At 36.1% G+C, this 23,938-nt stretch overlaps 1 protein-coding gene across 7 annotated transcripts in view; it reads right to left on the bottom strand.

The window, feature by feature from the left end:
* Window positions 1-23,938, bottom strand: part of PHLDB2 (pleckstrin homology like domain family B member 2) — a 238,032-nt gene that overhangs the window by 24,601 nt on the left and 189,493 nt on the right. For 6 of the 7 annotated variants that reach the window (XM_063630643.1, XM_063630642.1, XM_063630648.1 and 3 more), the window contains 6 exons: window positions 19,498-19,626; window positions 12,261-12,416; window positions 11,245-11,355; window positions 6,339-6,428; window positions 2,684-2,827; window positions 1,869-2,057 (listed from right to left, as the gene is read on the bottom strand). In XM_063630643.1, the coding sequence (XP_063486713.1) occupies window positions 1,869-2,057; window positions 2,684-2,827; window positions 6,339-6,428; window positions 11,245-11,355; window positions 12,261-12,416; window positions 19,498-19,626 (819 nt within the window). The remainder of the gene's footprint in view (window positions 1-1,868; window positions 2,058-2,683; window positions 2,828-6,338; window positions 6,429-11,244; window positions 11,356-12,260; window positions 12,417-19,497; window positions 19,627-23,938) is intronic. The other variant, XM_063630646.1, reaches the window with a different exon arrangement.

The following is a 23,938-nucleotide window of genomic DNA, read 5'->3' as shown; positions in this document are numbered from 1 at the left end:
AAAGAAAGAAAAAACACAAAAATGAGCTCAAAAAAATTTTGCTGAAATATATTTGAAACATATAGATAAGAATAGAGGATAATTTAAGAGATATTCATAATCCCACCACTTAGCTTCACTAAATCTTAACATTGCTTTATTTTTTAAAGAAATAAAACATAAATATATATAGTAAAGTGATTTCTTAATTAAAGATTTTTTAGGTCTGATCATTTTAAAGTCATTTTAAAAGCTCATGCTTTTGAAATGCACAAAAATTAATGCAAATGTGAGTTACCAAATTTATAAACAGTCTTCAAATATGCCAATCATAAAAATCTGCATTTTAACTTTATAATTAACTGTTTACACTAGCTAATCAATTTATTAAGAGCTATGTGCTAGGTATGATGGTTTATATATGTTATCTCATTAAATTATTATAATAATCTTGTGAGGTAGGTACTATTATTATCTCTATATTACAGATGAGAAATCTGGGGTGCAGAGAGGTTAAATAAACTTGGCCAAAGTCATGCAGCTGGAAAGCGGCAGAGCTAGAATTCATGGTCAGGTAGTCCATACTAAGATGATAATAATACTTTGCAGTTTGGCTGATTAATGTTCCTTTTAGATAGAAAAATGACATCAGAACACTTCAATCTAGCTCCCACTATGACCAAATATTATAAATTCTGAAATTCATAACTTTCCAACATTCCATAATGGTAGCTTAATAAAATAGAAAAGAAACCCCAATGACAACACAGTCTAACTGAAATTTGGCAGAAAACAGCAGGTTTGTAAACTGTGATTGTTTTGCTACTAGAGATGTCTTGAATGAAGTTGTTAAAGAAATAAACCTAACATCAAAATTGAAGGCATTTAGGTCTTCCATTCTCCTTGTTTCTTCCTTGTATACATAACTTATTTCATCCACCTTTCACCAATATCCTTTCATATCAGCCCAGGTGGCAGTAACCTTAAGGCGGTGAGAGATATAGTCCTTTAACAAATGGTAATTGATGGTAAAGGTACCTTCAAGAAACATAAGGGCTAAGCATGACCAACCAGAGCTTGCCTACATCAGCGCAATGACTCTTTAGGATCTTTTGGCACCAAATTCCTGTAGGTATTTGATTATAATCAAAAGGAAGTCTCGAAACAGATTTTTTTTTTGAATACCCAAGCATCAACATACTCTGAGTGTTCTAAAAGGAAGGCAACATTTAGAATAAAAATTATTTATTTAAAAATCTGGTGAATAAAAGCTAGATTTATGGACCAAATGCACTACTTGTGGTGTGACCTTGGACAAGCTACTTAACCTCACTGAGCCTCAGTTCCCAAAACTTTAATATGGAGATAATTTTTACTTCATGGGATCGTTAGAAGGATGTAAAGAGATACATAAATTTATAAAACAGATTAAAACAACGTTACTCTGATTAAGGGAGTAAAATGTTTAACAAATTCTGACACAGTAACAAGGGAATGATGTCTATTATGGTTTCAACTATGTGTAATAAAAATATTTTGTGTTGATAACATAACTATACTATAGATTTTATGGAAATGCTTGTTAGTATTTTGAGAACTATCTGAGATAAGTTGCAATATTTTGGTTGAATGGTAACTGAAGGATGAGGGTATAAAAAGTGCTCAAACATATAAAAGCCAGTAGGGGACACTCAAGGTATCAAAACCTTACAACAATTCTAACACTATTAGAACACACTAAATGTTCTTAAGAGGAAAAAAAAAAATCAGAGAAGAATGCAACTTGCCTTTTTAAAAATGCCTTTGGTAAAGTAGAAGAAAAGATTCCACATAAGTAACTTTGCTGTCAAAATAACATTCCCAAACTCTAAATTCCAGTTCCTAATTACCTGTTGCTCCTGCTGCTGCTGCTGCCTTCTGTGTTTCTTAGCTGGTAGAGGAGGAGGTGTGTCATTTAAAGGTAAAGGGTCGACAGATGTAGCCATGAATTCAGGCCATGGGGCTGATGTATGTTGAGTGATAGGATGAGGAGAAAGGGTGGAAGGAAACACAAATCCAGAATAGACAGGTGATCCTTGCTTTATAGGAGAAAGAAAAGGTATATATGTGTCCACATGAAATGAAAGAATGAGACATAGAAATGAAATTGATAGTTTGTTCTGTTTTGTTATATTTTAATTAAGAAGTTACAATTGATGGGCAATATCTTTCAATTTAGCCTCTTATTAAAATCCCACATTGTAAGCGACTTGGATCACTGAAGGTATTTTAATTTATTATTATTAGCCCCTCCCGTAGAAGGCTTTTAAAAGGCCTAATATTTAAAAGCATCCATGTTACAAAAGAAAATCGAAAACAAAGTCAAACTGAAAAGGCAATTCAAATCAACAATTTTAGAAAGGTTTTTAATTTATAAGAAAACTAAGTTGAGTTAGAGTGCTAAGACATAGAACATATTTCTTTGACCTTACTTCTCCTAGTACTCCACTCTGTAGCATAAATTTCATGGTTTCTAGAATTTTTTATTGGTAGAGCATTACCCCCAAATTGGTATACTTTATAAACTCAGCCTTACCCTACTCCTCTGGCCAAACAGATATACATTTGTCATGCACACTCTTGTGGACCTCATTTTCAGTTGGCCGTGGGTTAATTTCTGACATGAAGAAAAGCAGTGAATGAATGAAACGTCATGCCTACACACCTCTTTACTCTGTGGCTGGCTCACCAGCACAGCTGTGGCAGGCTCAGTGGCAACAGCATCAGCATCAGCAGGAAACTGAGTGGAAGGGGATAGATTCGTGGAATTGCCACATGGCTCATTAATCTCATTTACACTGATATAGCCCTAAAAGGAGGAATTCAGAAGTTAAACACAAAGAAAGCAAAAGCTGAGGCATGCGAGAGTATTAATGTTCCCAGTACAATGAAGTTAGCTTAGAGCGGCACAGCCAGATATCTGTGGTATTATCAAATGTTTCATTAAAGGAATAATCAGCAATTAAAATGGATTTACATTGCTTAATCTTGAAAATTGGCATTCTAAGTATTAAACATAATTTTTCTGATGAAATCAAGATAACAGTATTATAAATAACCCAAAACCTTCTATTTAAAAATATTCAGAAGTATCAGCATTCATTCTGTTGATGGATTAAGGCTGTCAAAAACATATACATTTAAAGTAATAGCACACCAAAAAATCCAAGATGTAAAATTGACAATGCAATCACTCATTCCCTAATTAAAGAGCCTTTTCCACAAATCTTCATTCTTAGATTTTCACCGTTTCTGTTTCCTGATGAATTAAAGTGTGAGGAAAATGCGCTGAGGGCTACTGGGTTTTACACTAAGAAAACATTTTTAAAACAGTAATTATTTATAGTGGGTTCTAACTTTTGGGCATCTCAACCAAATGAGAATAAAAATAACACTGTCCTTTCATGCAGGTGAGCCTTCCCTAACAAAACAAATGTGTGCATGCACACAGACACACACACACACACACAGTCCTAAGGTAGAGTTGCAACCAGGGTATGTTTCAATTCAAGGCAGCCTCCCTAACCCCCATCTCTACCCATAAGACAGAGAATTTCCAGTTACTTTTGAACTCAATAATTCAGTTCTGGCTTCAGCTTAGAGAAAATACCCACAGATCAAAATATCTGAGAAGCAGAACTCCTGAATCTGTGGAAAAGGCACTTGTCAATTTTCATGGAAAGTAATTATACAGACCAATCATTATTTTCACCACCCCAATAAAACAGTGTGAAAAAGCTATATAAAATAACATCTCCCTTTTAAAGGTGAAATTGAGTTAAATTCGACACAAAGATTCTTCCATGAGTCCATCAATCCTTTTACAAATTTTAGGCTGAAAAATAAAAAACCTTGATTTTTGGTAAAAACCTTGAAAGGGCTGATAACAAAGTGGAGAATGCTAGAGTGATTGTTTATAAATTGGATGTGTCAGAGACTTGCACTTGAGAAGGCAGGACAGATACCATGTAAAGTTTTATAATGTTAAACTGAAGAAAAGAAGTAGTCAACTAGGTCAAGTTCATTCAATATGTAATACTGAGTCAGAAAGAAAATGAACAATTTTGAGCTTTTCTTTTGCTCAGTTAATAGTAGACTGTTTTGAAGCCAAGTTTTAATTATTTATATGAGTCATAAACTATAAAATTTAATTAATTGCTTCAAAAATGTAAACTGCTTTAAAACCTGGGAGGTCTTTAAGATAGGTTATAAATCAATCACCCCTTTAAAAAAGAAAAAGGAGGGAGAATGAAAGACAGAGCAGAAGAAAAAAAAGAAAAACATCTTGTGAGACAAGTCTGCTTTGTACAGGAAAGTGAACACACAGCACAAGAATTGTCATGTGTTCTCATAGCAACTCGTTGTACTCAACAAGCAGAAGAGTTGCAGATACATAACAATAGTAAAACAAACTAAATGTGCTTTTGACATCAGAATGTCTGCAGGAAATAAAGACCAACTCATTAACAGAAAAGGAAAGACTTCATTCTTCTATTAGGAGATGAAGAGACTTTAGAGCCCATCTAATTCATCTGGATGCCATCAGCTCTTCAAACTCTGTATGTCCAGAGTCAACTCCAAATCTTCCCTCTTAAACAATTCCTTCCCCAGTCTTCCCTATCTCACTAAAAGCTGCTTACCATCTACTTCATTATTCAAAGTGGAATAATGGCATGGTTCCGGACACCTTCCTTTATTTACTTCATCCCAGCATCCAATCTATCAGCAAGAACTGTCAACTCTACCTGCAAATACCTGCTAGTCCAGCTAACTCCTTCCATCTCTCTGCCATCAGCATCTCTAGCCTATGCTACTACAATCATCTCCACAACAATTTCCCTGCATCTCCTTCTCTTACTCTTTATGATCCAGTAGTCACAGAGCAGCCCAGAATGATCTTTACCAAATGGATAGCAAATGTCACCTCCATGCTAAAACCACTTAAAGGCCTCCCATCACACATGAAGTAGACCATATTTCTTTAACTCACAAGACCTGAACCCTTACCCACCTTGCTAACATTGTCTTAGGCCATGACATTCCATTCACAACCACGCTTTGTTCATTGAACCTCACAGTTCCATGTTCTGAATAATGAAAAGAAACTATGAAACTGAATGATCTAATAAAGCTTTGGAAGAAATATTTCACAAAATGCTTCTGAGGTACACATATAGTCACACTTATTATTGTGATGAGCATTTTGTTTCATATACTTACACACACAAAAATATTTTCTATGTAAGAGTCCTAACTCCACTGTCTAAAGGGTTTTTTTGATTATGCAAACACTTAAGTAGAAGCAAGCTTTTCTTTTAGCTTTTTAGAAAAACAATAAATATAAGGAATATAAATATAGGCTGGGCACGGTGGCTCACGCCTGTAATCCCAGCACTTTGGGAGGCCAAGGCAGGCAGATCACCTGAGATCAGGAGTTTGAGACCAGACTGACCAATATGGTGAAACCCCATCTCTACTAAAAATACAAATATTAGCCCGGTGTGGTGGCGGGTACCTGTAGTCCCAGCTACTCAGGAGGCTGAGACAGGAGAATTGCTTGAACCCAGGAGGCGGAGGTTGCAGTGAGCTGAGATCATGCCACTGCACTCCAGCCTGGGTGACAGAGTAAGACTTCATCTCAAAATATATATATATTAAACTATTTTTTTCTCAGTTATAATTTTCCAAATTAGAGTTAAAATGTTCTCCCAGTGTGGCAGTGTAGCTCCTTAAGATATCTGGTGGGCAAAGTGGTGATGGGGACTGCGGAAAGGTGGATATTGGAGATAAAGAGTATGTATAGTTTACTGTAAATAGGACTTTCCAGTTTAGAGGGGAAAATGGCAGAAACAACAGTTGTGGGAGTGGGGAGTAGGGAAAGGAAGAAACCAGACCACCTTCTAAAATGTTTGCAGGCATTTTCATGTTCTATAAGACTCAGGAGAAAGAGAAGCAAAATAAGAGAGGGGAGGGAGAAAGGAGACTCAGGAAGGAAAAATGAGAATTTAAGACTCATCTTGGTCTGGATCTTCAAGTTTTTGAAACACCAAATTAACCCACAATTTCACCGCCCAGCAAAGTAGACACACACACACACACACACACACACACACACACAATGTGCATCTGCATTAGACACAAGGATAATCTCTGAAATCCTCAAAACATACATAATGAAAGGCAGGGAAACCATCCAAGCATTGAGTACTTTCATAGGTCCTTTGAGTTAATATTTTTATTGTTCAGCTAATCAAATAAAGCTGAGATACATCTCCTGATTTCCAAGGCAACATAAAGTGACATGTAAAATCATAGCTTACCTCTTTTAAAGTATTGGGGTTGACGGGAAACCCTTTCCCCCCAGAGAGGCTGGAGTATTTCTTTTCCAAATTACAAAGATTCTCCTTTTCCTGAAGGAATACAAAACCTATTAAACTTAAAAGTCAACCTTGGATGCAACTGAGAAGCACAGTGACTTTGCATTAGAGACTAACATCAGATTCTCACATATTTCCCCCATTTCTATTTCCTCTCATCATACTCAGTCAAAACTTCAAATCTGTACCCTAGAGGTCATCTTCTGCTAGCTGACATGCTGCATGAGTTGTTTCCAAACATACTTAGCTAAATAACTTTTAATTCCTAATAAATTTTATAGAGTCATTTAAAAATGTGTTTAAAATAAAATTTTAAAAACATTATTTTCGGCTAGGTGCGGTGGGTCACGCCTGTAATCCCAGCACTTTGGGAGGCTGAGGCAGGCAGATCATGAGGTCAAGATTGAGACCATCCTGGCTAACACGGTGAAACCCCGTCTCTCTTAAAATACAAAAAATTAGCCAGCTGTGGTGGTGGGCACCTGTAGTCCCAGCTACTCGGGAGGCTGAGGCAGGAGAATGGCATGAACCCGAGAGGCGGAGGTTGCAGTGAGCCGAGATTGTGCCACTGCACTGCAGCCTGGGAGACAGAGTGAGACTCTGTCTAAGAAAAAACAACAACAACAACAACAAAAATTATTTTCTAATGTCATTTTCTTTTAATCCTTCCAAGTAACACGTAATTGTTGTTGATGATGTAATATCACAGGATGTTGTTGATGACATAATATCTGATGATGTAATATCACAACCCAGTGATATATTTTCTTTTGGGAACTTTATGGTGTTAGCTTTTATGTTTGTGTCTATGATTCATCTTGAATTAATTTGGTACCAAGCAACATTTATGGGTCACTTTTTTATTGTGGTATAATTTGTATACATGTCCTTGCCATGGCTGGGGCTAAAATATTTTTAATTAAAAAAATGTGCATTCAGTGAAATGCATAGATCTTAAGTATATAAATTTATGAGTTTTAACAAACGGAATAATATCCCAGACAAGATAAAGAGCATTTCTGTCATCCCAATCATTTCCTCATGCCCCTACCTGTCAACTTCCACCCTTATGAGCAAGCATTGTTCTGATTTCCATGGCTTTAACACTAGTTTTGCCTGTGTTATAAAGTGTTAGAAAGTGTTTGCCTACTTATAAAATGTAACCACTTTATATAAATGGAATCATACAATATGCATTCTTTTGTGTCAGCCCTAGTAATTCACTGTTTTTTATTGTTGAGGAGTCCTGTATTATATAAATATACCTAACAATTTGCTTATCCATGCTCCTGTTGATGGATATTTAGGTTTTCTAGCTTTGTTTTGTTTTGTTTCGTTTACTATTATGGAAAAAGCTACTTTAAGCAGTCTTGAATAAGTTTTATATGAAGACATGTTTTCATTTATATTGTGTAAATATCTAGAAGTGGAGTTGCTGGGTCATAGATGGATGTTAAAAAAAACTTCTACGAAGTTCTCTGAAAGGACTGTATATTTTATACTCAAGTCAGCAATGTATGAAAGTTCAAGTTGCTTCATATTCTTGTCAACAATAGAGATTTTCACTTCTTAACCTTAGTCATTTTAGTTTATGAGGCGGAATTACATTGTTGTTCTAAGTCATATTTCCTTGATGACTAATGATGAGTATTTTCCCATGTAACTTTTTGGTTCTTCATATATGTTCTTTTGTAAAATCTCTATTCAAGACTTTTGCCTGTTTTTAAAAAAAACTTATTGATATATCGCTATTATTATTGATGTGTACAAGTGCTTAATATGTTCTGCATACAAGTCTTTTGTCATTTCTTTTAAAAATTTTTGCTTACTCAAGGCCATAAATGTATACTTTCACTCTTATATTTTCTTCTGGAAACTTTATCATTTTAATTTTCATATTGAAGTCTCTGATATCTCTTGAATGAATTTACATACATCATATGATGATATTGAGGTTTATTTTTTTTCCATGTTGACTCAGTTGATCTAGCACCATTTCTTTGAAAGACTTGTTTTGGTGCCTTTGTCAAAAATCAAAAGACAGTATATATGTATGGGTCCATTTTTTGGACTCATAGTTCAGTTTCATTGTTCTATTTAATATATGTGTATTTGTATGGCAGCACCACCCTGCCTTAAATGGCTCCAGAGTAAACCTTGAAATAAGAGTACAAATCCTCCAACTTTGTTCTCGTTCAAAGTCGTTTTGGCTATTCCAGGCTCTTTGCATTTTCATATGCAGTTAATTCCTATTATTGGTGGTAACTATGTTCTATAATGTTGCCACGAACACTGAAATTAATGAATACTGAACCACTACCCCTAAAAAAAATACAGGGTTGGGTTCCTGCAAGCCTCTAGTCACAATATTTTCATCAACTGATCAATACTGAACTTTGTTTTATGTGTGTTTCTGTTTGAAGACACTTACTTAATATTATATTATATACCATTATATAATATATTAACATATTATACTATATATTATTATTTGTATATTAAGATATATATTGCTGATTCATTAACCTTGAAATGACAGTCAGCAACGCTGTAATAGCATGAATGAAGTTCATCTAACACACGTATTTTCTCCATAAGGCACTTCACAGGCTTCTTGCATTTAGGAGCACTTCACCGCATTTAATCACTATGCTTGGGAGGCATTTTATGCAGCAAATCACCAACAAAAAACAAAAACGTAAAAACATGGCATTAAATAATCCACAAAAATAACACTTGTTTACAGTATAAGAGATAAAAGAAGAAGGCGGGATGCTGCCTTGTTCAACCTCAGCTGGAAATGTGCATATTGGCCAACTCAAAATTTTCACCACTCCGTGCATTTCTGTGAATGACTACAAAAGTGTCACAAGTATCGATTTAGAGGTTACAAATACCTTTTAGCAAGTAGACATAATCACAAATATAGAACCCCTAAATAATGAAGATCAACTGTAAATTTTAGCATCAACTTGTCAATTTCTAGAAAAAAGTCTGTTGGGATTTTGATTGGGATTAAAATGTATCTATAGATCAGTTTAGAAAAATAAAAATCTTAATACTTATACACCACAATTTTTACAATCTAATTGTATCTTATATATTTTAATAGGATAATATTATATCTGTGATTGTGCTTACCCATTTTATAAAATCTGTCACTAGGAGTTTTTCTCTTTCTTTGGCTAAAATTTTAAATATTAAATACTACATATTACACTATCTAAGTTAATCTGTGACTTTGAATATTGTGTTCCAAAGGCAAAATAGTAGTGAGGATGCTAATGGAAACAGATTTCAACCCCAGAGCAAGGGATAGAGAGGGAAAATACAACTCCATTCAGAGACTTTGAGGTGGGAAAAGGAGGAAGATGGAAGTTGTCAAAAATATGTGCAGGCTGCTGGGGCACCTCAAATGGGCTCATAATTCTATGTGAAGGATCTATTTCCTCTCTCTTCTTCTTTTTTTGTTTTTTTGTTTTTGTTTGTTTGTTTTGTTTTGTTTTTTTGAGACAGGTTCTCACTCTGTTGCCCAGGCTGGAGTGCAGTGGCATGATCTTGGCTCACTGAAACCTCTGCCTCCCAGATTCAAGTGATTCTCCTGCCTCAGCCTTCTGAGTAGCTGGGATCACAGGTGTGTGCTACCATGCCCAGCTAATTTTTTGTATTTTTGGTAGATACAGGGCTTTGCCATGTTGGCCAGACTGGTCTTGAACTCCTGGCCTCAAGTGATCTGCCCGCTTCAACCTCCCAAAATGCTGGGATTGTAGGCATGAGCCACGGTGTCAGGTCTTTCCCTTTCTTCTTAATCTAAAATAGCTAAGAAGGGAACGTATACTCATTTATTTTAGGTGGGGCTATGGTACAGCTTCATCCTTTAATACTTCTTTCTGGATTTGGTCTTTCTCTGCATGCCGTTCTGGGTCTATCACACATTTTCATGATCCCAAGTGTCATATTGCTAATGTAGTGGCATAAATGCAGGGTTCAGATCTGAGACTAGCCCCACTAACTTTAACGTTTGGTGTCTTATTGCTGAAATGATACCAGGGGCCATGTCAGAGAGTTAGGCTACAGCTTGCTTTTCAATGTCTTTGGGCAAAGAAATCCCTTTACAGGTAGTCACTTTAGGTGTTGGACCAGAAGAGGACATAGTCTCTTTGGTGAGGATGCTCTTGCCACCCCTCGACCATACCATATGGAGTTTCTACCTACCCAATTAATTCAAACTAAACGCAATGTGACATTTGCTAGAAAGACCCATGCACAAATAACTGGAGTTCAAAACACCAGATCAGCTGGGCCAAAATATTTGACAGTTGTAAAAAGGACATTTTTCCTTAAGTCCACCCTAAATTGGTGTTAGAATGCATTTTAACTATTTGATGAATGGTATGACTTCTTTAAAAAACAGGAAAATAATCATTTAAAAATACAGACTTTCTTATTGTTCAATTCCCACCTATGAGTGAGAACATGCGGTGTTTGGTTTTTTGTCCTTGCGATAGTTTGCTGAGAATGATGGTTTCCACCTGCACGTTGTGCACGTGTACCCTAAAACTTAAAGTATAATAATAATAAAATTAAAAAAATACAGACTTTCCATCGTTAAGATTTTTACAATGTGAAAAAAGCATGAAGAAAACATCCTTGCTTATTTTCTGAATGGTAGTTAATAGTTCAGAGTATCAGCTTATTAATGTGGAGGATTAAACTAAAAAGTACATAAAAATCTTCCTTAAATTGTATAGACATTCACTATTAAAAGGTGTTTACTTTAAAGGAGGCAATTTCCCTGAATTTGGAACCTATATTTTACTGTAGCCAGTGCTGAAAAGGAAATACTTACTCTTTGCAACATCATTATTAAATTATTCTTTTCTTTCACAAAATGATCTTGTTCTCTCTGAGCCTGCTGAACAATGTGATTGGCTTGCTTTTTCAATGCAGAAATTTTTTCCTGGAGGAAAAGAGATGATCGTAGGAAGATGTACATTAGACACTCAAAAGTTTGCTAGTCTGTCCTAGAAAAGGGAGAAAAAAAACTTTCACAACTGGAATAACAGTGACTACATTTTAGTTGATGGTGGGCAGTGATTATTACCAAGAGACCGTGAGGCACTTCTTTGACCTGTCAGCCTCAATACTTTCTTTACTGAAGGCTAATATAGATCAACTGATTAAAAACCTATCTTGAAGAACCCAGAAGTCAACAGGAAATCTTGTTTTAGGCTATCAATGAATTTTTTTACAACATCTTGGATACGCCTCATGAGAAAAAAACAATGAATTTCTTATTTAAACTGAGAGTTTAAGAAAACACCTTCTCTTGTCTTTCCTTTCCTCAATTTTATTGGTTTAGTACAGAGCCCTGGGTGTGATTCTAAATTCTGGAACAAAGTTGAATTCCGGGCTGGACATCTAAGTGCTAGGGGTTGGGTGGAGTCATTAGTCATCCACATGGCATTCTACTTCTAATGGTAATAAGCTATCAGCCAGTTTTGAGAACTATTGAGCAATGAAAACAGAGAAAAATCCAAAATAGACTTTGTTCATAGAATTATTCTGAACCCAGTTACTATGATTGCAAAAAGAAATAATTTAAAACCAATATCTGAATTCCTGATTTTCTGTGCCTTGGTTTTCACATGAATGAAACAATTAGGTATTATTCATAAATGCATCTACAGCATTATGTAACAACTGTAATACATCTCAATTTGTCTAATTTGGAACACCATTTGCCACATACATGGCAGACTACGTAATCTGTCAAATGTGATATTCAGACAGACATATGTCATAGCTATGTTAAGCAGAAGTATATTTTGATTTTTCACATTGAATGACACCTGGCAAAAGTACCTTTCTAGAAACGATGTTCCGTTGATATTCAGCAACTTCACGCAGGAGTTGTTGAGTCAAGTTCTCCTTTTCTTCATCTAGACGGCTCTCATGTTCAAGCTGCTGGAACTCCAGGTCTTCAAAGTGTTTGCTTTCAACATCCAACAAGTCAGCATCCTTTGGAGAACAGGGAATGAAAACAAGACACACTGAGATAACTACCACCTTCTTAATATGAAGAAACATTTATTAAAAGCAGTTGGTCCAAGACATCTTTCCAATTACAATATTGACCAGGGTTAGAACATAACACTCTCTTTTGGAGTTAAATCCCAGAACGTGACTGTTAGAGGGAATCGAAAGGGGTGTGGTGGGGTGGGCAGCATTTATTTCACCCTCAGTTTTAGACTTCTCTGTGGAGGTAAGAATTCTTGCGTTAAACCCACTGGGTGGCTTTAAAATGGAGAAGGAAGTATAAAAACAACTCAGTAAATAACCTAAACATAATCTGCAGTCCAAAGGTGTAACATAGTATTACAAGAAAATTCTTCTTGGCCAGGCGTGGTGGGTGGCTCATACATGTAATCCCGACACTTTGGGAGGCCGAGGTGGGGGGATCACCTGAGGTCAGGGGTTTGAGACCAGCCTGGCCAACATGGCAAAACCCCATCTGTACTAAAAATACAAAAATTAGCTGCACGTGCTGGTGGGCGCCTGTAGTCCAAGATACTTGGGAGGCTGAGACAGGAGAATTGCTTGAGGTGGAGGTTGCAGTGAGCTGAGATTGTGCCATTGCACTCCACCCTGGGTGACAAGAGTGAAACTCTGCCAAAAAAAAAAAAAAAAAAAAAGAAAGAAAAGAAAGGAAAGGAAAGGAAGCTCTTCTTTTCTTCAATTTTTCATAGAAAACAAGACTAATATGGAGATTAAAGAGTCAAAAGTTGGCACAGGTACAGACCAGAGGTATCTAATAGGGATACATGTATCCCAGATGGCACACAACACAATCTGCTGGACTGTGCAGAAAAAAATTAGACCCCTTTCATACTGGTTTTTAATTGTTTATTTTCTTTTTCAGTTTCTCAATATATGTTTTCTAATGTATACACAAGTAGCATAGTATGTATACATGATTTTAAATATATACATTCTTTGGGCATGCACACTATATATATTTATAATAATATGGATTATGTATCATATATCTACAAAGGAAACGCATGCTCTAATAATTTTATTAAAGGGATAAGCAACCAAAAAACTTTTGGACATGGGCTTTAGGTGATGACGATGTGTCAGTGGAGGTTCAGCAATTGTAACAATCGTACTGCTCTGGTGGAGAATGTTGATAATGAGGGGAGCCTATGCATGTGCAGGGGCAGAAGGAATATGGCAAATGTCTATAAGTTCTGCTGGGTTTTGCTGAAAATATAAAACTGCTCTAAAAAATAAAGTCTATTTTTTTAAAAATTGGAAAGTGAGGTTTTAAAGCAAGGGTTCTATGAGCTCATTAAAAATATGTACACACCTTTTTACTGGAAAGTGTAAACAAAGCTTTTATAAGGCACAAAGGGTGACTCAAAAGGTTAAACACCACCACTCTCAGAATAATCTTGAGGACATTTAAGGAAGATCAGAAATCATGAAAATCAGATGGTCTCGAAAAAGCATTCTCTAACCTATGAGGTACTTGAAGACAGGAATATATTTATGCATCTGCATTCATGTAGAGATTGATGCATGTTGTATAGATTCTTTTCTAATATGCTTTTTGTTTAAACACCCTCTTATTTTTGGAGTCTTTAACATTATTTATAAATGGCATATGTTTAGGAAATTTCTTTTTATTTTCCTTATTTATTTTTATTTTTATTTTTAGAAGACAGGGTCTTGCTTTGTCACTCAGGCTGGAGTGCAGTGGCACAATACAGCTTACTGCAGCCTCGACCTCCCAGGCTCAAGCAATCTTCCTGCCTCAACCTCCCAAGTAGCTGGGACTACAGGTGCACACCACCATGCCTGGTTAATTATTGTACTTTTTTGTAGAATGGGGTTTTGCCATATTGCCCAGGCTGGTCTCAAACTCAAGGGATCCACTCATCTCAGCCTCTACTCACCTAGATCCACTCACCTGGGATTATAGGTGAAAGCCACCACACCCAGCCAGATTTTTTATAACTAGAACTTACACATAATCTACATCCAAAAGCAAGAGGCAGCTGGGCTCTGTGGCTCACAGCTCTACATAGCTAACACAACCAAAGCATTTTTTAGTTGTTCTTCAATCAAATCATCAAAGAGAGTTGAATAAATAATTATATGCTAAGTTATCTCTATATCAATATTCAACCCCACCCGACTCTGGTTTTATATTAATGATAAAGCAAGCTTTTTGATAAAATGAAATGTATTTCTATCTTCTGCAATGACTTTTACTCCAGGGATGATTCATAAAAGAGCTATTAGCTACTGAGTAATTAGCAACAAGACTATCATGTCAACACAGACTGAATTCTCAAAGCTTAAGAGCAGGAAAAACACAATTTGAAAAGCATATTCAACATTTCTTAACACTTCTTTACATTTTATTTGGCTCTAAAAAAATATGCGCTCAATTTCAAGTGTTTGGTTGACATTTCAAGTTTATCAGACATTTCAAATTTATAACTTCTAAAAGAATTAATGAATTAAAAGAATTAAGGAATTAAGAAATAACTCAAGTGTTATGGCTTAAAACAATGTCTTCTGTTTTGAAATAATACACTGGCTGACATATAAGCACATACACTCAAGTTTATAAGGTCTTCCAATTAAGCTTGATTTGTGGCCAAAGATTACTGAGATTTAAAAAAAAGGAATAAGCCCTTTTTCTGGCTTATAAATAATCTTCATTCAAAGTGGCCACATGACTCAGAATATATACACTTTGCTAGTCAGTTGCTTACTCCACATCCGGCTAATATGCAATATGTGTTATTTTAACCCTGCATGAAAGTCAAAGAATCATTCATTTATTTGTAGTAAATACTTAAACCACTGCATGAAAATAATGGCACACTAAGTAAGAAAGTTGAAAATTAGGCTAAGCTCAGCCCTCAGGCTCCACTGATGTAATCATCTGATCAAGTTATCTAAACCATCAAAATGTGTGTATATAAATTTACATCTTAAACAAAAAACTATTAGGGAGAGGAATAAAAACTTTTACAAGATTTTATGTATGAATAAGAAGTCTGGGAATGGAATTTGGGAGCAGGAATAGTTTAATTGAGCACAGAATAATATACACAGGAAGTTCAAAGTGAAGTATGTATGACTAATTGAATGAAAATTTTAACTATACTTCACTCACTAAAAGAGTGTTACATCTCTCTACTGGCTGGCAAGCTCAAAGGCCAGGCATGAAGGACCTAAAATGGCTGCACTAAAGGAAATTCTGTGCAATTTCTTTTTTCTTTCCAGTAACTTTTTAAATAATGTATATGGCAGAAGTTTACATGCAGTTCTTTATGTTTTCTTTGCCTGATGGAGGGACAGGAAGAGAATAGATGTGGTATGACCAGGAGAAATTGCAGTAATAACAGCTCATGGCCAACTCCAGAAGCAAATTTAAATGGGGCTCAGGGTTTTGTTAACTTTTACACTTTAACTACATACTTTTGGAATACGGAAAAAGACAGTTGAAATAATCTAGTCCAACCTCCTTGAGGTGATTAATACTGTCAACCTGATTGGACTGAAGGATGCAAAGTATTGATCCTGGGTGTGTCTGGGAGGATCTTGCCAAAGATTAACGTTTGAGTTGGTGTGCTGGGAAAGGCAGACCCACCCTTAATCTGGGCAGGCACCATCTAATCAGCTGCCAGAGTGGCTAGAATATAAAGCAAGCAGAAAAAAAAAAACAAAACAAAAAACAACGTGAAAAGACTAGACTGGCCTAGCCTCCCAGCCTACATCCTTCTCCTATGCTGGATGCTTCCTGCCCTTGAACATTGGACTCCAAGTACTTCAGTTTTGAGACTTGGACTGCCTCTCCTTGCTCCTCAGCTTGCAGACAGCCTGTTGTGGGACCTTGTGATTGTGGGAGTTAATACTTAATGAACTCCCCTACATCTATCTATCTATCTATCTATCTATCTATCTATCTATCTATCAGATATATATATATATCGTATTAGTTCTGTCCCTCTAGAGAACCCTGACTAATACACTCCTTATTTCATATATGAGGATATTGCGGCCCATAGAAGTTGAATGACTTGTCCAAGACTAATGGATAAACTAATTTTACAGCCAGTGACAGTAAAAAGGTCTTCTAATTGTAGATCACTGAATAAAATTTTTTAAAAACATCAAGATACTCCCTGACTCTACTAAAAATATGAAAAATGAGCCAGGCATGGTGGCGGGTGCCTGTAGTCCCAGCTGCTCAGGAGGCTGAGGCAGGAGAATGGCGTGAACCTGGGAGGCAGAGCTTCAGTGAGCCAAGATCGCGCTACTGCACTCCAGCCTGGGCAACAAAGCAAGACTCTGTCTCAAAAAAAAAAAAACATAATAATAATCAAGATAACAAAATCAACCATTCATTTGAGTAAATATCAAAAGCACAAGAAGACAGTTACCTGGCTGGGATAGTTTTCTTGTGCTTTTGATTATTTACTCAAATAAATGTTTTTGGTCTTGATTAAAAAAATTATCCAGTGATATCTACAATTAGTAGAACTTTTTTCTATCACTGGCTCTAAAATCATTTTATCCATTAGTCTTGGACAACTCATTCCAACTCTATGGGCCTAAATATCCTCATATATGAAATGAGAAGGTAGGATGAGATTATTTCTATTATCTTCTTCCACATGAGATGAGTTAAATGACTCATTTTCATTTAACATCAGTTTTCTTTTCTACACTATTAGTAACCCAGGGATTGCTGTGCCCATATCAACTACCAGATTGGTAAGGCCATGTTAACAACATACCAACCACAGGCCACAAAACCAATACCAGATGAAAATAATATTCAGACTCTAACATCATGATTTAAAGGTAGGAAGACCAGCCACAAGTCATTATGCTGCATGCACAAAATCATTCTACAATTTCAGCTAAAGTATTCAAGGCAATATGCAGTTTAATAAAATAACTTTCTTCTTATTCATTTATTTTTTACTTTGTGTGACTTACCACCTAATGAAGCTATTTATAATAAAATAAGCTTTATTAAATCTAGTTTAAATGCCCAAGGGAAAGCTTTGTAGTGAAGTCATATTCTGAAGTGTTTGAAGTCTAAAGGGAGATAAGCTGTGATAACACAGAAAGGTCCTAAAGTGAACTTTAGGACTTACTTCTCATGAAGTAAGTGAACTTTTTACTGATTAAGCCAAGGCATTGGTGAAGAGTTATACTGGTCGTCATCCTTGAAAAACAGAATTAGTAGACCTCTTAATATCAGGTGAACTGTAGCCATCACAAGCCAGTTATCTCTCCTAAGGAAAGAGGTTTTATAAGAATTTTATACTCTGTTTGGAGAGGAAAGGGAAGAAGTCTCTGCCTTCAATTAATGGAAAAGACTGTCTGCACCATTTCCTTTCCTCTTTTGTAGTCAGAATCTTTGGAACATATAACTCATATTATGAGTTATCCTACAGAATCTAGATTAAGCTAAACAGTATTTATGTTCATCATAATCCAAGTTGTGAATAGAGTATCAATTTTTATGTAAAGCAATGTTTATAAAGAACACAATAAATGGATAACCAGAGGAAGGGAAGGACAAAATATACAACTATGCTGCTGACTGTAAATAAGGAATTACAATGACTGTGTAAAATCTTTAGTGATAAGGACAGTTAAAAAACAGTAAGCAAACATAAAAAAAATCAGTTTTCCCATCTCTTTTGTTAACTAGCATAAACGCAAATTACAAACTGAAATTACTTTACAAATACTAGTTGTCTTCCAATCATTTTTATCATAAGATTTTCAGAGAATTGTGACTGAGAGGCAGGAAGTTTTATCTTCTTACAACAAATTCAGCTGTACACAATAAAAGGAGTAAACGGAAGACATATGGTTAAAACTTTCTTTGCTCCAACACTGTAAGAAATAAATACTAAAGCTATTATGCTGCAGTTTAAACAGCTGCATTGGATTGTCATTATTAAGATGCTCTCAACTTCTGCAATACATTGAAAAGCTTTAACTGTTATTTTTTCACCTAGTGACGTTCTCAGAGCTAGCAAATATTTTTGTATTAAAGATCATCTTAAGAATGTTTAAGGATGTGCTATCTCAATAAATTTTTCAACCTCCCCATTCCCAAGAAGGTGCAAACATAGTAAAATGGATGAAACTAGCTTGTTATACTCAGGTAGAATAATAAATTGTTACTCACTTAAGACAAATTACTATTACGTGACTCTTTCAGATATCCAAGACTGTTAACGACTGCTTCTCCAGAGGGAAGCAGTTTACCGGGGCTGCTGTTCAAAGGAAATGACCCAGTTGCCAAGAAGCTATGAAATACTAAGTGGCTGTGCCAGTGTTTGTGAAACTATCCACCTAGGAAGTCTGGCTTTCAGAAGATAACCAGTGTGGTTGTGTTAAACACTGCCAACCTTAAGGATCAAAGAATAACTTGATAAAGCTTAACTAGAAAGTCTATGCTGCATTAAGTTCTTAGAAATTATGAAGCTCACGTAAGATGTTGGGGGCATTAGTAACGCCGTGCATCTTGGGTCTTGGTGTTTAATTGTTGTGATTAGGCTAATTAGTTCAATGTCACTAACCAGCAAAAAGAAAAGGAAAAACAAAAGAACAGCTGCTGGTGGGGAGCAAATCAGAAAATAGGATAATTTGGGGACAAGAGTCTAAAATCAAGCTAAAGAACAAAACATTCAAAGGTAAATAGGATTCATGACGCGGCAGAGAATGCAGGGGAAGAGGTCAGTTAATACAAACGCTACAATGTTGATGTTGGTTACAAATCAGAAATAGCTTCTTTTGTCACAAAAAAAATGACTCCAGAAATGGTTTTGCATTAGAAATTATATGAAGGATTCTAACAAGGAATTTAAAAAACTGATTAGCGTGCAATAATGTATACTGTTAGCATGCGTATTTCCATTTAAACGTATCTAATGACTAGAACTTATGCAAACTTATGCTATATGAAGTAGTAAGTCACAGGTAAGTGGCACTTAAGTGAAAAACAAAAACGAAAAGCAAAATAACTGGTGCATTCCTGTTTGCTACTGACCCTCTTCAGTTGTTGTTGTAACTGTTCCCTCATGGACTCAGGACAATTGTCCAGCTGGGTCTTCTGCTCGGAGTAAAGCTCCTGAAGCCTCTCTAGTTTTTCCCTTTCAGCATCAAGCTTTACCTTCTCCTGAAGTTCAGAAACCAGAAAATAGAATAGAAATTACCTTCACACCCCAAGCAGGTGCTAGTGAACATTTCTCAAGGATAACACAAACAAACATACACAAACTCTGGACAATCTATGAATGCAGAAACATATCTTGTTAGTGGTTAGGATAAAGGGATTTAAGTGGAAGTTAAGACAAAGGGACTGGGTTTCTGCATTCTCAAAGTACAGTCCACTTCATGGCAGTGACTCCCACTTTCCTTCCCTCCCTCCTTCCTGCCACCACGTTACAAAAGCAGGGGAAGCAATGGTCATGTTGAGTGTTGGTCATTGGCCAACAATAAAAGAAATGCGAACCAAATTCATAAGCAAGCCTTGCTAAGAGTCACCTGTCAGAGAACCAGACAAGGAAAGGGGGCATTTACCTCAAGGACTGTCATAGCCTAACTCGCTCAAGGCCTTTGCATGGCAAGTTTTGGAATTTATTGGTTTTGTTCTCAGGTTAGAGGAATTCTAAGTGTATTAATTGACGTCCCCATCATCTGAAACAGTTCTAGCTCTTTGGAAAACTTCAGAACTTACAGAGTTAGAAAATCTTAATCCAGAGAGATTATTCAAGGACTGAGAGAGCTAGTAAAAATGCAAGACAGACAAAGCAGCGAGGGGGAGGCATAGGCAGCTCAGACACACCAAAAATGTGACGGGGACTGTGGAAATACAGACTTTCCCACAATGACTGACATAAAAATAAACTGACACACGGACTGTGAAAAAAAGAAAAGAGTCAGAGAAGAAAGGAGAAGGAAACGAATACTAAATCCCTTCCAAGTCACACGTGCCAATGAGACCCTGGACATTCTCTAGGATTTAATAGGCAAATACTCTAATACAGTGATTACATGGCCTTACAATGCTACCTCCTAAATTAAGAAATAAAACTTCAGTTTGTTTGGTGCCAGTCTTCCCAACTTGTGTTCTTTTTATGATGCTCTGAACAATTGAAACAAACTCTAGATGTGTTTTCTCCTTGTGTAACACCATCAGCCTAAACAAAAGCACGTTATAAAGCACTTTGACAATTTGACCTTCAGTAAGTGAAATGACCACCACCTTCCCTTCCTTATATTCCTTTTATATAAACTGGCAGGAACAAAACTAGCTTCTAAGCACATCACAGAAGGACTCTTTTTAAGGATTTTCCTCTGAAATAGTCCTATGAAATTATCTTTACTACATTTTATCAAAATGGCCATCGTTTCCTATATAAACACATAGATTCCGTATAAAATATGTTATGGTTCAAATCTAAAACTACATGACATCAATACCAGTTCACTTGTGTCTCCATTTTTCACTTAAATTTAGAAATGTATATTTGGCTTTAGAAATGTAATTTTCTTAAAATAATTAAATTCAGAAGCCATAAACCTGAGACCCCTACTTCATATATCAATCTAACGTGGTTCTGTAACAACTTAAAAGTTTAACAGACAACAAAGAAAATTTCTTTGATCTTCAACGGTAAGTTTGCTCACTGTACACACCAATTGTGCAAGAGTTGGAGAAAGCAATGGCATTGTTAACAGAAGAAAGGATGCCCACGTGTGCTAATCCATAGTTAAATTGAATATACTAGCACCGTTAGATTTAGTCTTTAGCTTCAGAATTATTTTTTTTTCCTTAATAAAACTAGCCATACAGAATATTTGTTGTCCTCTGGCTAAGAAAGGGTGTTCTTTCCTACGTGTGTGGATCAAAGATTGCCCTATTTACACAGCAAAATAATTTTATCCCAAGAGTTCTATTTCTAGGTACTGCATCACCAGAGTTTGCAGCAACTCTACCTCCAAATGGAAAGCTAAAAAGTAATTTAAAAAAGAAGAAGAAGACTACAAATTATAATTTGATAGGATATGTATAAAGCCCTAAAATTTAAAGTTATCTTTGATAGAAAACACTGATATGATATTTGATAATACAGAAAGCCACTGGCCTAAAACAGGTCTCAAATCTGAAGAAATAACAAAAGTACTCCTGATGCTCTCAAATGTTTGTATTGTTAATAATAAACTCAAATTAACAGCTAATAAAAAAAAATCTTTCATGCCTGTAATCCCAGCACTTTGGGAGGCCGAGGCAGGTGGATCATGGGTCAGAAGATCGAGACCATCCTGGCTAACACGGTGAAACTCTGTCTCTACTAAAAAAAAAAAAAATTAGCCAGGCGTGGTGGCAGGTGTCTGTAGTCCCAGCTACTCGGGAGGCTGAGGTAGGAGAATGGCATGAACCCAGGAGGCAGAGCTTGCAGTGAGCCGAGATCGTGTCACTGCACTCCAGCCTGGGTGACAGAGCGAGACTCTGCCTCAAAAAAAAAAAAAAAAAAAAAAAAATCTCATATTTAAATAGTGCCTTACTTCCGAGGTGCTCAAAATGTTTCGCAATTCATACAAGGGGGCATCTGGAAGAATATGCAAGCAGGCACCATTAGAACTTTTTGCAGCTTCTCTATTTATCAGTAATGCTGTGACCACTACCTGGGTCCCACAGCAAAAGCTCAGTGGGGCCAAAGCTAGGGCAAAGGAAGTAACGGGAAAGGATGAAAGAAGACCAGTGGCAGGTGGGCCTGGCTATAAATCACAGAGGACGGCAGAGGTGATATAACTCCTGCGAGTGCCACAAGTAGACCAACTTTGAGCCAGAAAGAAATATTCCTCTATCCTATTTATTGCCCAGGAAGTTGTTAAAGGAAAATTAGCTTTAGGCAAGCAGTTAATTAGAGCTGAAAGTTTCACCTTTTACAGTGAATGTAAAATAGATGGCATTTGAGGGTTTAGGGATTCTTGCTTTTTAAATGTAAAACATTAAGATTGAGGTTATTCTCTTCCTCCATATTTAAATTGGTAAACTCACCTATTCTAACTACAATAGGCACAATAATATTTTCCAAACACCAAATTGAGAGAGAATATAACTTTTAAAAAAAGATTCATAAATGTACTTTCAGGAAAAAAATGAATTAAAAAAATTTTTTAAAATAGTGTCTCACTCTGTCATCCAGGCTGGATTGCAGTGGTATGATCACAGCTCATGCAGCCTTTAATTCCTAGGATCAAGTGATTCTCCCATCTTAGCCCCCCAAGTAGCTGGGACTACAGGTGCACACAACCATACCAGATTAATTTTTTATTTTTTATTTGTAGAGATGGGGGCCTCATTATGTTTCCCAGGGTGGTCTTGAACTCATGGGCTCAAGTGATTTTCCCACTTTGGCCACCTAAAGTGCTGGGATTATAGGCATGAGCTACTGCACCTAGCCTAAAATGCATTTTTAATAAATTTAACACATTTCACTTTATTGAAAAAAATAAGATTAGGAGGAATTGGAACACTCCAGGAAAATCCAGATGTACAAGAGGGCATTTATAAAACCACAAACAGAATGGGACTTTCCTAGAGACAGTACTGTTCTCACTTTGACTTGTCTTCTCTTGATGTACCAGCAAAATCCAGTTGGGCCACAAATTCATGCCAGTTTGACCTATTTTGTATATTTAAGACTGACGTTTCTAGAGTTCCACATTCATCTACAGACAAAGGTAAATTACCCATGGGTAAATTAAGGTAGAAATCAGTTTATAAAATTGGGCCTATATTTGCTTCCATAGTGAGTTGTTTGTTCATTTGTGCAATAACAATTGAAAGAAAACTAGAGGAGAGGAAAGAAAAGAGAGCAACTGATCCTGTCCTCATGTAGCACAGTCCAGTTAACCCATTAGAACAATGTAGAAGAGCTTTTAAATATACTATTTCCCAGGCCGCAATTTAGTTACAAATCCAGGGATAGAAGGCTTGGTAACAAGCATTTTAAAATCTCTCCAGGTTTTCTGATATGCAGCCAGGTTGAGACCCATTGACTTAGCCACCCAGGGTTATGAGAGAGGCAAAAGCAATTAACTACAATTTGATTTTTCTAATGAATATACAGAACATTAATACAGGATCCACCAAAAACTATTCTTAAAATATTTGGTCCTAATGCCTTTACTTCACAGTATAAAAGTCCTCTCTTACAAATAATATCCCAATTGTAAATTTTTTACATTTAAATTAAATGTCTCAAGTAAACCAAACAAAAACTGTGACAGATTCCAGTATGCAATATTCATACAGACAGGGATGATACATTTCAAATTCAGAGGCAAAATATTTATCGTCTAACCATACAAATGATCAGGATTGTTAAAAGTTTACACTAAAGAATCTGAACTTGCACACGAGTTGCCAATAATCTTGAATGATATTAAAAACGCAAGGCTTGTCAAAAGATTACTTA

This window comes from Symphalangus syndactylus, chromosome 21 (genome assembly GCF_028878055.3).
Source record: "Symphalangus syndactylus isolate Jambi chromosome 21, NHGRI_mSymSyn1-v2.1_pri, whole genome shotgun sequence".
Classification (NCBI taxonomy): Eukaryota; Metazoa; Chordata; class Mammalia; order Primates; family Hylobatidae; genus Symphalangus; species Symphalangus syndactylus.
This window is presented reverse-complemented; position numbering and strand designations above follow the sequence as displayed.